This window comes from Lagopus leucura, unplaced genomic scaffold (genome assembly GCF_019238085.1).
Source record: "Lagopus leucura isolate 7727_CA_CO unplaced genomic scaffold, USGS_WTPT01 Super-Scaffold_73, whole genome shotgun sequence".
NCBI classification, from domain to species: Eukaryota; Metazoa; Chordata; class Aves; order Galliformes; family Phasianidae; genus Lagopus; species Lagopus leucura.
The window spans coordinates 65,633,458-65,646,993 of NW_024962252.1; the positions used below are offsets into that span (position 1 = coordinate 65,633,458).

Here is a 13,536-nt window from a genome sequence, read left to right on the forward strand (position 1 = left end):
AGAGTAGAAGAATAAAAACAACAACAAAAAAAGACTACAGTCTGAGGTACTTGTGGGCTGTGATTTTTATTTTTTTTAAAGCTCTGTGAACACAGTAATGAAGTTTCAAAGATGACAGCTGAGGAGAATGAGCAGATACACTGAAACTGAGGAAAAAAAGCAGAAGACTGGGTAACTGGCTTAAAAGCCACTAAGAACATTTAGCTTTCTCTGCTGTTGTCAGAGTTTTGTCAAGTTTTTAATAGCAAAAAAAGAGTTTAAAATGGAAATAAAAACATTAATGCTTCAATTTATTTCTATTAGTTCTACATTAAAGACACTAAAAAGCATATAATCTGAAATGTATTAAGAAAAACATAAGAAGCCAGTGGGCTAAGAAGAGTCTGCTTTGTAAGCATGAGGCTGCTGGGGACAGGTGGCAAACTGGACCTCAAAGAAATGCAATTATTTGCTGCACACTAATTTGCCATCAAGAATGTTGTACTTCTCCTGCTAAACAGCATACTGCTAATGTAGTCTCTGCTACTCTGAGAAGAGCGTGTATGCAGACTCAACTAAGTGCAATACTCAAATATTGTACGAGGAAAAAAATTGGTTTAAGAGATCCAGAAGAGGAATTTATGAAAGACTGGACTGTCACTTGCTGTATGGGGAGATCTAAAAATGAGATAACAGCGAAGGAAGCCTTCTCCAAGCAAGACATGTTAAGATGATCTTGTAAATAACTAAAGCTCTGCATTTTTACGATGCTAAAAATCTAATAGTTTCATACAGTACAATGCCCTTCACAGAACACCAATATGGAAAGTTTAGGACTTCAGATCTCTGTATTCATTTAGTTTTTCATAGTACTCAAGTGTATTTTAGTTGTAATTCAAGAAGCATTCACTAACTGAAACTCAAGTTACCTCACGTTCCATCCACAGTAGTGCACCAAGTAAAGGACTTCTCCACCTTCGATGTCAGAATCTTTAATACTAGCTTCATACATTTTTTGATTTTTCCCTCTTCCGTACCGCACTTGGACTTTCATGCCTGGTGGATAGCATTCAAACTCTTCTTCCTCAATGTTATTGCTGTCTTCTTCCTCCTCCTCCTCTTCTTCCTCCTCCTCTGCTTCTTCTTCATCTTCATCTTCTTCCTTATTCGTGTCATCTCTTGAAAGGTTTAAAAAATTGTAGAGTTAATATGAGATACTTGATAAGCTTTTCAGTTCCAAACCACATATATTGATAAATATTGTGGATGCATTAGAGACTGGGAAACAGCAGGCTCCAAATATGCGAAACTGCACTGCCTGCGATTAATATCAGTAAAATAGGATACAGCAATACACACAAAATCCAGTGATAGTATGGTGCAAAAATGACTGGCCTGTAAGAAAATCTAAAGAAAAAGATGTCATCCATCAAAATCTGTTCGAGCAGAAGTTGTTCAAACTCATCTTTTTACGATTCTTCATGCAAGTCCCTCTAAGTCTTTTTTTTTTTTAAAGTCAAACTCATCCTTCTCAATATAAAATTTCCTATTTTGTTTTTTAGCTTAGAAGTTTTATAAGCACTTCTTGAAACTTGCTTCCCCAAAAGATCCGTGCTCTTTTCTAATCAATTCTCTCTAGTATTTTAAAGTGCAACCAAAACCAGATATTAAGAAAAAAAGGGGAAAAAACACACTAAGCAAAAAACCCCAAAACACTACATGAGATTATTTAGCAAATCAAGAAACCTGCACTAATACATGACCTGGTCATTCTTTGCCAATTACATATACAAAAAGTCTTCTAAATATAAATCAAACTTGCATTCAGTTATTGCATGTGTCCACTGTTTTCAAAAGTAAGCCAATTCTAAATACTTGTTTAGACATTTAGACCAATTTTCAGAAGCACTAAGAACTCAAAAAACTTTCTGGTCCTGTCAGTGGCACACACAGGCTGCTCAGCAGTTCTGGAAATAATCTCCAACAAGATTAGAGAGGCAAAGTACAAAAGTTAATGGGGAAAGTATCTTCTAATCTTAAATTGCTTTATCAATTATTATTATTATTGGCCTTTACACAACCCTAATCCCACTCTGCGCAGCACAGAACAGATCAGAGCCTCTTACTAAATCTGCAATAATTACAGAACAATGATGATTTAAAACTTGCTGCATGGAACAGATGCATTTGGATGTGTTACAAACTGGGTAAGAAGAAGTAGGTGATGCTCCAAGTCTGATTCACACCTACATTTAAGTTAAGCTCACAAATATAGAAGTCTGTAATCTAAATCTTCCTATGATATTTTCAGTAGAAAATGATCAAACTGAGCTTTACTTCTGCAAAAGGATCAAAAAGCACTTTTATTATTCAAATGTTTATTAGAAACAATGTCATTATTACTTCAATAGCTCAAAAGAGAATTCAAAGCAATAAGCCAAACTCAGCTCCAGCATAACCACAATAACATAAAGAAATTACTTCAGAAATGAATGTTGTACACACAGAAATGAATGTACACACATACTCACGTACCGTGAGACAAATGCTAGAATTCCCACTCTGTGCATTAACTACATCGGATAGTAAAAAAAGTATGAATAAATACATATTGCATTCATGCAGCTTTTATGTTGCGTGGTCCAGTTTTGTTCTGTAAAGCCAAAATTCTTAGTTGGATATTTTTGGAAGGGTACCTTGCTGTGGAGCTAAAAACTGCAACACAAATGAAAAAGCTTTGAAAGCTCATTTCATCTCCACTGCACACTGTGTGGCAAAATCTACTTCCCAAACAAATCATTGCTACAGCTCCTCAAAGGCTGTAATAAAAGTCCTGAACAGAATTCTACAGCAGAAAGCACCAGCCAGTAATTTGAATGCTCTTGAATAACACTTTGCTGCACTCAAAGTTCCTAGCTAATTTCAGCTTAATATTTGTTGTCATTCAAAATCAAAGAGCCAACACTGCTTCATGAACAAGACAAACTTGTGATTTTCCACTACTGAAAAGACTTTCCAGAATTGCAATAAAAACAAGTTTTGCTATACGTTATTGTTATTATTCCTCTTCAATGACCAGTGATACAATCCTTGAACGCATGGCTCTAAGGAAGATGCAGGGTTTTCCAGAAACTGGCAATTATGGTGCCAGTAGCTCTTTCGGAAGCTGGACAAGCTTGGAGTCTCTCTCACATTAATACTATCTGACTTCCTTGGCATCTCAAGGATATAACTTGTTTTTTTGTGTGCTTGGTTTTTTGTTGTTTTTTTTTTTTTTTTTTTTTAAATAAAGACTCATGACAATGCCAGGACTTCTCTGGAAGACATGTGAAACTCGCCGAGAACAAGATTAATTTGGATGGCACAGTGGATGTGGAGAACAAGCTGTACATAGGCAGAGGGAAATGTTGGAAACAAAGGCAAAAGAGAAGCAGAGATGGTTGCAATTTTTTAAAAAGACTGTTCCAGTGAGTTGTCTGGTTAGTGATCATAAGCTAGAGATGCTAGGAAGCCAAACAAAAGCAAAGAATGTTCATCCTTTTGGAGCAAAAAAATCTGTGTACTCACACAGCTCCTGAAAAAATAAAGCACATTCCAGTGGTTGCAAGATGAAGAAAAGAGATCTTGTTCTGTAAGGTCATAGAAAGCTCAAACCTGGCAGTGCAGATGAAGAAGTTATGACTGCCACGAAGCAGAGTTTTGTAAGAAAACTGATGGCAGCCATCCAGCATGCACACCAATAACCTCATTTGTCCATTTATATTTGCACGATGATATCCAATTTCTTTTAATGCTCTTTAGGAAAAGAAGGGAAACAAGCCTCTTGACAGCAGACAATAATTAACTTAAGTAAATAATAACAGATACTGAGCAGCACTTGCCACAAAGCTGCAACAATGTGAATGGCCCAAGCAGCAGCTGATGAAGGAAGGCAGTACATGCACACTGTGTAAGAGGAACACAAGTGTAACTGTGTCCCAGAAATCTAAAATGCACCAGAAAGCTTACTGGGAAGACAGAGCATTTCCATTTGCAACTGTGGATAATGGAATACCCTCACACTATCTCCTAATGGATGGGAGTGTAAACCTTCAGAAGCAGAACTACGAATTGGAATGCAGCAACACTTGTTAGAAACACAGTAAAATCATTCAGGTGTCCAAATCACACAATCACTGCATACAGTTAGATCCCAAAGGCAATCTGAAAGAGTTAAAAAGCTAAAAACCGAGTGTTAAAAAAAAACAAAAACCACATGTAGCAGGTACTTCTCACTCAGTATAAACACGTAATACCAACAAAGCCAAGCATGGGTAAGTACAACAACAATCATGGTAATAGATGAAACAGCACATGCTACTACTTCATAAAAGGAACTGCAGTAACGTGCACACTTATTTCATTCCTCCCTTCTCCTTATCTCTGGCACAAGCTACAGCATCCTCCCAAAGCTCAGGTGAAAGCACAGGGCAGGCTGAGAGCCACTGCATCAGCCATACCTCCCAGGATCCCTGCTGTGCAGCAACCCCAGCCCTGTGCCAACACGCTTCCCTCTGACACCATGCTGGGGCTCACGGCAGGTGAGATAGCAAATGCAGTATTTTTCAGAGTTATTCTAAAACTTGAGGAAGCAAGATTATTTCAATTATTGGTTCAATTAAGTCATTACAGTTAATTGAATCACTAGCAGAAATAAACTTCAGCGTAATTGACACTTTAAATTCTGCAATTAGCTTCTATTTTTGTTCCTCCCCCTCCACTTTTTTCTCATTCTAGAGTATTAATTAACCTCTGCTTCATCATAGTACAGAGCTGAAAAACATCAGGTCTCCTCCTTCCTTTGACTTTTCAACTATAGCTTAATGGCAGAGAAGCCATTAAGACCTGCATCTATACCATAACACTAGAATCTTGTGTTTAATTAGTAATATTAATAAGAGTAAAAAAAATCCACCAATATTCTTCTTCACTGTGAAGTTATAAAGATAACCTAAAATAAAGCTCTAAGGTCCAAAGGCTTCTGTCTATATCCAAAGAAAATCTGAACAAACACATGGTTGTGGGCCCATTGCTCTGCGAGAGGGGAGAAGCACAACCTTGATCTGAATCACAGAGGGAAGAGGTCAGCATGCTTCAGCTGTACAAGCACGTGCTACGAAAATTATCTTCTACTGCCATGGAGAAGACAAATGAAAGAACCTCAAGTTATTGCTTCTATTAATTCAGTCACGTTTTTAAGGAACTTTTAGACACTGAAAGGGTAACGAATGGCCCAGAAGCCTGGCTGAGGAATGCAGCACTTTTCATTTTTATGGCACGGGCTCCCACACAGCATGAGAACACCTCCTGTTTGATGAATGTTGAAGGGCTCCACCCAAGCACATCTGTCTCAGTGACAGCTACCAGGGTTAATAACTTCCACAGTGACCATAAGCTGGGTGTGATGACAGAACTACTTTTTCCTTATCAGAGAAACCTCCCTCCAGTTTAAGATGAGGCATGCTTCAGAGCAGTGCATTTACACTGCCGCTATCAACATTGTTATTGTGCCATTAGCAGTTTACTGCAGTATGAAAAGCAGGCAATACACAGATGTGTGCATTACTGCATACTCTACATTAAGAAAACGATCAGACATTGTTTCTCAAAACATGACTATAGAAAAACTTCATTCTACTATAAGTGGCAGCTGGAATACACAAATATAACATGCATTGCAGTAACAGCACAGAAATATGTTCCTATAAATGAAACTACCTAAATACACTGCTTTTTTTTTTTTGCATACATATCAACAGTCTAAGATTCAGAACAGATGTTCACACCAACTGTGTAATGAACAAGATGGATTTCTCTGCCTTCTGCCAAGCTAAACAAGCAATTCCATACAAACCTAAATCAGATCAGAGAAAGCTATCTCAATACATTCTTCTCAACATCAATCTAGAAGCTAAGGTATGCCTCCTGTAGCAAACCTCCAAAACATTCTAACCTTCCTGCTATCGTTTTAGATTCATCGCAACACAGCTTTGATGCATCACTACGCAGGTGAGGAGAGAGCACTGCTTCTAACAACTTGTTATCTGCAGGAGGTTAAATTCAGCATCTGACTATTATATAATCTTGTTGTAAATCATTTTCAGAAAACCCCTGTCAAGTGTTTCCAGAAAATTTCTCTCTTGTACAAATAAAAGCCATGACAAGCATAGCATGCAATCACCCTACCTATACCCTACCAAAGTGGTAAACAACAGAAAGACCCTTAACATGAACCAATGCCATCCTAACTTAGCTCTTCACTTCAGCTTTCATTATTCCTAGCTTCCGCCTCCATTGTTTACAGGGAAGAAAATACTGTTATAATGATTTTTATGATGTATAACATATCACCGATTAAGATCTCTTCTTTGCATGTATGTGAATGGTTTAACTCAGTTACAGATTGAGTCAGAGACTTCTGATTTTATCCCCTTGACATTGTCACAACGGGATGGTCCCAATTCCCAGGAAACTGTATAGGCAAGACCTGAACATGGCAGAAAGACATCTAGAAGCGTGTAGGTTTTTAAATCATATTTTACAACAAATGTTCAAGCAAACAGTTTAAGAAAAAAAAAATACCTAGGAAGTTTCCTAACACTGACTGAGAATTGTTTGCAAGTACTGCAAGTGACAGCATAGTTCTCTGCCAAGCAGAGAACTACAGACACTGTGCTGACAGCCTTCCCTGGAGGTTGAGTTAAGGCAGCATTTTGGCCAAGAGGAAGAAAACACCAGAACAAAGCTGCTTGCTATCTTGCAGTACTGTAACTGAGATGACTTGCAAGAAACTTGCTTTGTCATCTTAAAAAAAAAATCAAAACACTACCAACATACAAGTCCAATGCAACTTCTGTTTTAAACAGTAATTGTCTTCCTGATTCTGAGCACTTCATCTTTCAGTTCAATGTAACAGTCTTAATAGCAGCCCATCTGCCTCAGATACTTTAATCATTAAAATATTTTTTAAAAAACAACACACTTGGTGTTAATCACCTGGAATAAAAAGTTCCTTACTAATATTTGCTAATTAGCAATTAACCTGCCCTTCAGTGCATAAACTGCATCATTAAATTTTCAAACTCTCTTACTCTTGATTTCATTAGCGTATAATTTTTTTTTTAAATAAACTTCACTAGGCTTCTAGCCTCAGCCTCTTCAGAGCACGTTCACTTTACACTGTCTAGAAGGCTCCTGGTGCAGCAAATTTAAATTTTAAATTTGTTGGCTTTGACTCAGGTCTTTGGGTTAGTTACAATAGATTGTTGTTAGCAGCCATGAAGAAAAACTACACCAAGTACAGCAAGCTACATCCAAAGACCATTACTTCAGAAACAAATTTACCAGGAACTTAAAGGAAGATCTTAAGCTTTCTTACTTACTGACTAAAAAAGAATGTACATCATTATAGGGAAAAAGACGAGTTTTACAAAGCTATTTTGCTAAAGATCCCTCTGGGACAGACCCACGAGAAGTAACACATTACAAAAAGTAGAAGTAACAACATTACAAAAAATTGCAATGCATCTCCTAAAGCCATCCAAAAGCAGCTGACCATGAAGGCAGCCTTCTCATACGTAAAGACTAAGTTGCAGATGCATCCTCCCCAGGCCATGCCAAAACAAGGAAAGCACACACAGGAACATACAGAACAATAGGCAAGCTGCCTCTTGCACAGTTCTCAGTGCACAGATACTCAGGTAGCTAAGATACAGACACTCAGGGAAGAGAAAGAGAACCACATTTCCTCCTATTTATCGTATTGTTGAATTCCAATGGAAAAGTCCAGTGGGGTAACATGGGAGCAATTGCTATCTAAAGGGGTTGAGATGCATGGCTTTGCAGAAACAAAGCCTCTGGAAATAAAAAACAGCTCTGGATTCCAGTAGTATATCCTGAAATTACAAAGATGCAAATTTGCTCCCATCCACCCAATGCATTCTGCAGGCAACCCTGAAGTTTTTCTGCCTGCTGTCATCTCTATGTAAAGATGCTACATGAAGATGTATCTACAGGATATAATTCCTAGAGGTACAAGTTCAAAGAGCAGCTCCATGAATTAGCCTCACGTAATATTAGATTCCATTTGACTGGCTATTTGGTTAGCACTGTGGAAGATAGATAGTCAATATTTTAAAATTTCATTTCAGGAGTATACTGAGGAAAAAAATAAATCAGTCTGCAGTGGTATTCTGCAATTAACTTCCAAGTTTGTGTGTTAGCTTTGTATACACTAGCTTTTTTTTCATTTGTATGTTAGTTCAGCACAGAACTCAATCCATAACATTTTCCCCTTCTGATAAGGAGAGGGGTGTATCATAATCATTTTTTCAAGTACTCAGGATGTCAGCATCATTTTTAAATTCCTTACAGCTTATAGGAAGTACAGAATCCTATCAATCTCTAGAAAAATAGCAAAAGAAATTAAGCTAACAGCACTGCTACAGTACTTAATGCTGCTTATAAATGCTGAGACTACGAGCTGCTACAGACCTTTCATTTAAATAAGTTTGTTATTCCAGGAAAATATACACCTGGAAATGATACCATCACCTCTATCTATTTTTACAGTTATGTTTTCTCTTCCAAGTGACTTCCTACAAAAATACAAAAAATAATAAATCACTACAGAAAATGCTAATCTTTACTGGATGGGTATAGAGAAGCAGAGAAAAGCCTAACCATCAGATGAATTGGGGAAAATTAAGGGGAAACATCTTTTTGGTTTTATGAAGGAAAAAGTAGGAGAGCATCATGTTTTTATTGTTATAAATAACCCAGACATGAATCAGAAATAATAATAAAAAGAACTACTACACAGACCAAATGCAGCTAATAGCTGTACTTTCTTCCTATAGCAGCATGAAAAGTTTTAAACCACTCTTATTTCCAAATACAAGCAAGTACTGAATGCCACCACAACAACACACAGAGTACTTCGGGATCTTTTTAACTACTGTATTTCCCTCAGCAGCACAAAGATTTTCTTACATTCAGTTAAATATTTTGAAAGTATCATGAAATTAGTCTTTAGTATTTTGAAAATTCAGAAAACCTGTTACAGAACCATTTTTCTGGTTGCTCTTATAAAACAAGATGTTAAATTCCAGCAACCAGCCTTTTAAAATGATTGCTGCCTAGGACATAAATGAATTCACATTCACAGAGAAAAGATTCTTCTACTGTGTTCAGGTAAATTTGACTTTTCTTGTTATTCTGGATTTCTGAGTTATACAAGTTTTCAGTGGAATTTCCTTGAGAATAGGTAAGATGACATTTTACAGGGGGATTCTTTCAGAAATCAAAACGCTTAAAAGAAAACTGAAAAACTTTTCCAAATGAACTTGGAAATCAACACACTGAGCTATAGCATTCTGTTCAAACTTTCAATGGGACAGAACAAGCAATAACAGTTGCCGATATTAAGATGGAAGAAAGTTTATCTGCTAAATATAGCAAAGGAGGAGTGGAATGAACAAAGAAATGAGTGGTCAGGCAACAACTGCCATTAACTACATAAAAAATCCATGAGACTCAAACTGCTTAGAAAGAGTACGGTGCCATTAGCTGCTTTCCCTCTTAAGAAAAGTTTCTCCTTTAAGCACCTGTACTGTTTTCAGTTACAGACAATACACTCAGTTAAACTAGACCTTTGACACGTGACCCATAACAGCTACCTATGTCTTCTTACTTGAAATCATAATGCAGAAAGCCTCTAATTCTAAGAATATGAACTGTTACCACCCCATACATCAGTGAGAACAGGATGCTACTTTAAAATTCTTTGTTGTTTTTCCGGCTGGTTTTTGCTTTTGCTTTTCAAGATCTGGCTGTCAATTTTTTATTTTTCATTTTTATCCAATGAAACGTAAAAAGTTTCCAACTCTATAACTAAAGTCAACTGTGCACATTTCATCCACGGAAGTATTAAGGATGCACAGGACCAAGTAATTCATCTTCTACTTTCAAAATTTCATGCCTAAAGGGCTGCACAAGAGTCTCCTGCAAGTGTCATCTCTGCTCAGTGAGGAAGTTGTTACTAAATGATGCAAGGTATTTCCCTCTCTTCCCATGTTACCCAGAACACACCGCTGTCCAACAACAAAATCTAGCGACCAAGTTAAATAGACAAATAGTATTCATAATGACGGCAATATTTTTATCTTAAGTGAGATTTATACATTCTACTGATTGTTCAGCTTGCAAATATTTTGGCCTGGATCTTTCAAAAGCCTTATGTAAAGCTTTTTAAAAATGATTACATACTTTTAATTACACTAATACCTTTAGCAGCACTGACCATGAGAAAGATAGGAGCATACAGGTCTTTAGAAAATAAGAGCCTAATTGCAGCAGGGAGGTCTGATTTGAAGTTCAAATTACAAGAGTAAAGTTAATGAGCACACATCGGTTGCCTTATCTGATTACAAACAGAGTAACTTACCCTGATTTGTCTTTTTCGTCAGCCTCTGCATTTATGGTAGAATTTTCCATTTCTTTAATCTTTTCCTCTTCTTTATCTTCTAATTTGGTTTCATCTTCAGTTTTGATTACATTCAAGTCCTTTTCTTGGTCAGGCTGCACTGTAGTATACACTGAATCTGGCAAATTTTTTTTGTTTCCCTAAGACAATAAAACTTTCAGTTAATTTACAAGAAAAAAATAAAAATTCAGAGGATTTCAGAAAAACAAAATGCACAAGTTATTGTGAAGGGAAAAAGAAAGCACTAGATTCTAGGGCTCTTTCTAAAACTACAGCATTTCCACTGGTTTCATTTTTTAAATTCTTAATGTAAGTACAACAGTACTCCCAGGCAGTTTATGCTACAACATTAGCACACAATTCTTATAACACTTCACAGAATACGTCTGCACTCAGGATGCAGAAACATCAGCACTAATGGTCACTGTGGAGCTTGCAGCAGCAGACAGAACAGGGCTGGTGCCACCTGCATACATCACAGCTAAGTTGCATGTTGACTTGAAAAACTATACTGCTTCCAGAGCAAACTGCTGTGCCTTCACTGCTCAGCTTACCACCTTAGATCTCCTTTTCTTAAACCACTGGATCAGTACTGAATTTCAAAAAGGTAAAAAGATTTGTCTCTCTGGGTCAAAGAACTGATTATACCACTGCACATATCATATCTCTGTAGAACTTAGGAGGGCTTAGTTCTTAGTTGTGTTTAGTTCAATACAAAATAGGAGTATCAGCACTGAATTGCTGTGTGAGTAGTTGTGAGCATGTATTACCCAGATCACAATAAAGCTGCATGCTAATTGATCTTCATTTGACTTGAGAGGGCCCCAAACAGGTGGAAAGTTGCAGCTGCTTCCTACCAAGTCAAAGCCTTTGACATCACGAATCTCTAAGACAGGCACAAGAGATAAACATAGCTCAAAACTAACCTACAGCATGTTGCTTGTCTGGTTTTAAATCCATTACAGAGATTTCAGTCTTAATACAAACTCATGGTTATCAACACACTATCTGTCTCTATGAACAGGCTATAATACGAACATTAAAATATCTTACCAGAAGAGTGGGCTTATCATTTTCTTTACTTTCATTATCAGTCTCAGCTAGCTTTTTTTCTTCTTGTTGTACTGTTGCTACTTCCTCCTGCTTGCGCTCCTCCTTATCCGCTTTTATTTCTTTTGCATCCTGCTCTGGATCTTCACGCATCTTTAAATCTTTTTCTTTTTCACAGTCTTTACAAGGCTTGCTTGTCACTTTCTCTGGTAATGCCATTTGAAACTCAATATTTGCTGATGTACAGTACTCTTCAAAGCCATAGAGATACCTAAAAAAAAGAAAAAAAAAAAAGCTTCTGATAAGCAAGTTTTTTTTTTTTGGAAGAAAAATCATGCTACCTACCAGAAGCTTAACAGAAGCAATATATTTTAAAGCTTACAAAGACTGTATTATAAACAAATGTATAGAATCTATGTATATTGCCACCACTACCACAAAATCTCTACTTATTTTAGTGCTGTTTTAGCATAAACTGCACTGCTTATTACTTACTTTTTGTATGCACATTTAACATTATATCCTGCAGCTGAATTCAATACAGGGATTCCAAGATCTTGATAAACTTGCTTCCATACTGCTCCACTTTCAATCTGTTAAAGCAAATATAACAATGGTTGCTGAATTAACTCACTGACATAGAAGACCAAGCTGTGTCTACCATTTCATACAATAATATTTAATTCTCTCTACAAAATCTCTATTTATCATACACTGTACTTTCACTGTAACACAAACTGTAGTTTAGTGTAACTACTTGTAGCAATTTAGCATTTCTGCACTTTAGTAAGCCACAGCTGGACTTTCTCTCGGGGTGATAATAAAGGAAAAAACAAATATAAAGATCAGTATAGTTAAAAGAATTCTTGAAATATCACATCTAGAATTTTAATTAAATTGGAAAGAAAAACACTCATTCCAAGTATTAACAATACTACATCCTTGCAGTACTGCATTAGATAATCTAAGACTGGTAGCTAATATATATCTTTAACACACTCTTCAGTGTCAAAGCTTTGTGACAGTGTGATATGCTCATTTCTCACCATCTGTGAAGGTAAAGCAGATCTACTGTGATACTGAGTACAAGATCATCCCTTGTATAGTAGAAAGGCAGCACAGCACAAACCAGCCTCCTCAGCTGACAGGCTAGATTTATGAGAAGTAGCTCAAAGCAGTAACAGAATCTGCTTGACCAAGAATTCCCTACGCATCAACTACTGCACTAAGACCAATTCCAGTCAGCACGTTCCTCTATATATTGCCCAGAACAGATAGGAGTTTAGTGTCTCACAACCAACTTGAACTTACAGTTACCTGCCTTTGGGATTTTACTGAGCAGTGACACTTTCCACTTCAGGGTAACAATTTTATCAGACAAACATTTCTTGAAATCTCACAGAAACACATATGTTGGCTGATTTTATGCAGCAATAACAACACATTGAGTAGACAATTGATTTAAAATGTAACTAGTTTCTGTCAGAACTCAATTTTAATATCTGGAGCTGCTACACAAGATTTTTTCTTTATTCCTACTTAAGGAAAAACACCATCCCCAGATTTTATAGATCTGTAATACTCACATTATCAAATCCTCCAAGCTTATGTACAAGTCTGAATAATTTGAACAGATTCAAATTTCTATATCCTAGTACAGGTCGTTTGTTAATAGGAGTCCCTGTAAAGATAGACAGTTAAAGTGTTTTGAAATATCTTTTTGAGAGCAACATGAAACCCACTCCACATATGCTACTGCACTATTAAATAGTATGGTAAATTTTCCGACCATCTCGTTTATCTACTGTTTATTTTTTGTGAAAACTAAAACTCACGAGTTTTAATAAGCCATTCTGCCTACAGTTCAATAATATAAATAAATTCAGATATTTGCACTATTCCATATATTACTGAGTACGCACAAATGATGCAACTTCTCTTGCTTCTTATATATACACTTCTATTTCACCCACTGAAAAAGATGC

At 36.6% G+C, this 13,536-nt stretch overlaps 1 protein-coding gene across 1 annotated transcript in view; it reads right to left on the minus strand.

Annotated features, from left to right (window-relative positions):
• ARID4B (AT-rich interaction domain 4B) overlaps positions 1-13,536 on the minus strand; it is an 85,497-nt gene that overhangs the window by 16,158 nt on the left and 55,803 nt on the right. The window contains exons 13-17 of the mRNA XM_042886416.1: positions 13,138-13,232; positions 12,047-12,144; positions 11,555-11,822; positions 10,463-10,641; positions 909-1,157 (exon numbers count right to left, since the gene is read on the minus strand). Coding sequence (XP_042742350.1) covers positions 909-1,157; positions 10,463-10,641; positions 11,555-11,822; positions 12,047-12,144; positions 13,138-13,232 — 889 coding nt within the window. The remainder of the gene's footprint in view (positions 1-908; positions 1,158-10,462; positions 10,642-11,554; positions 11,823-12,046; positions 12,145-13,137; positions 13,233-13,536) is intronic.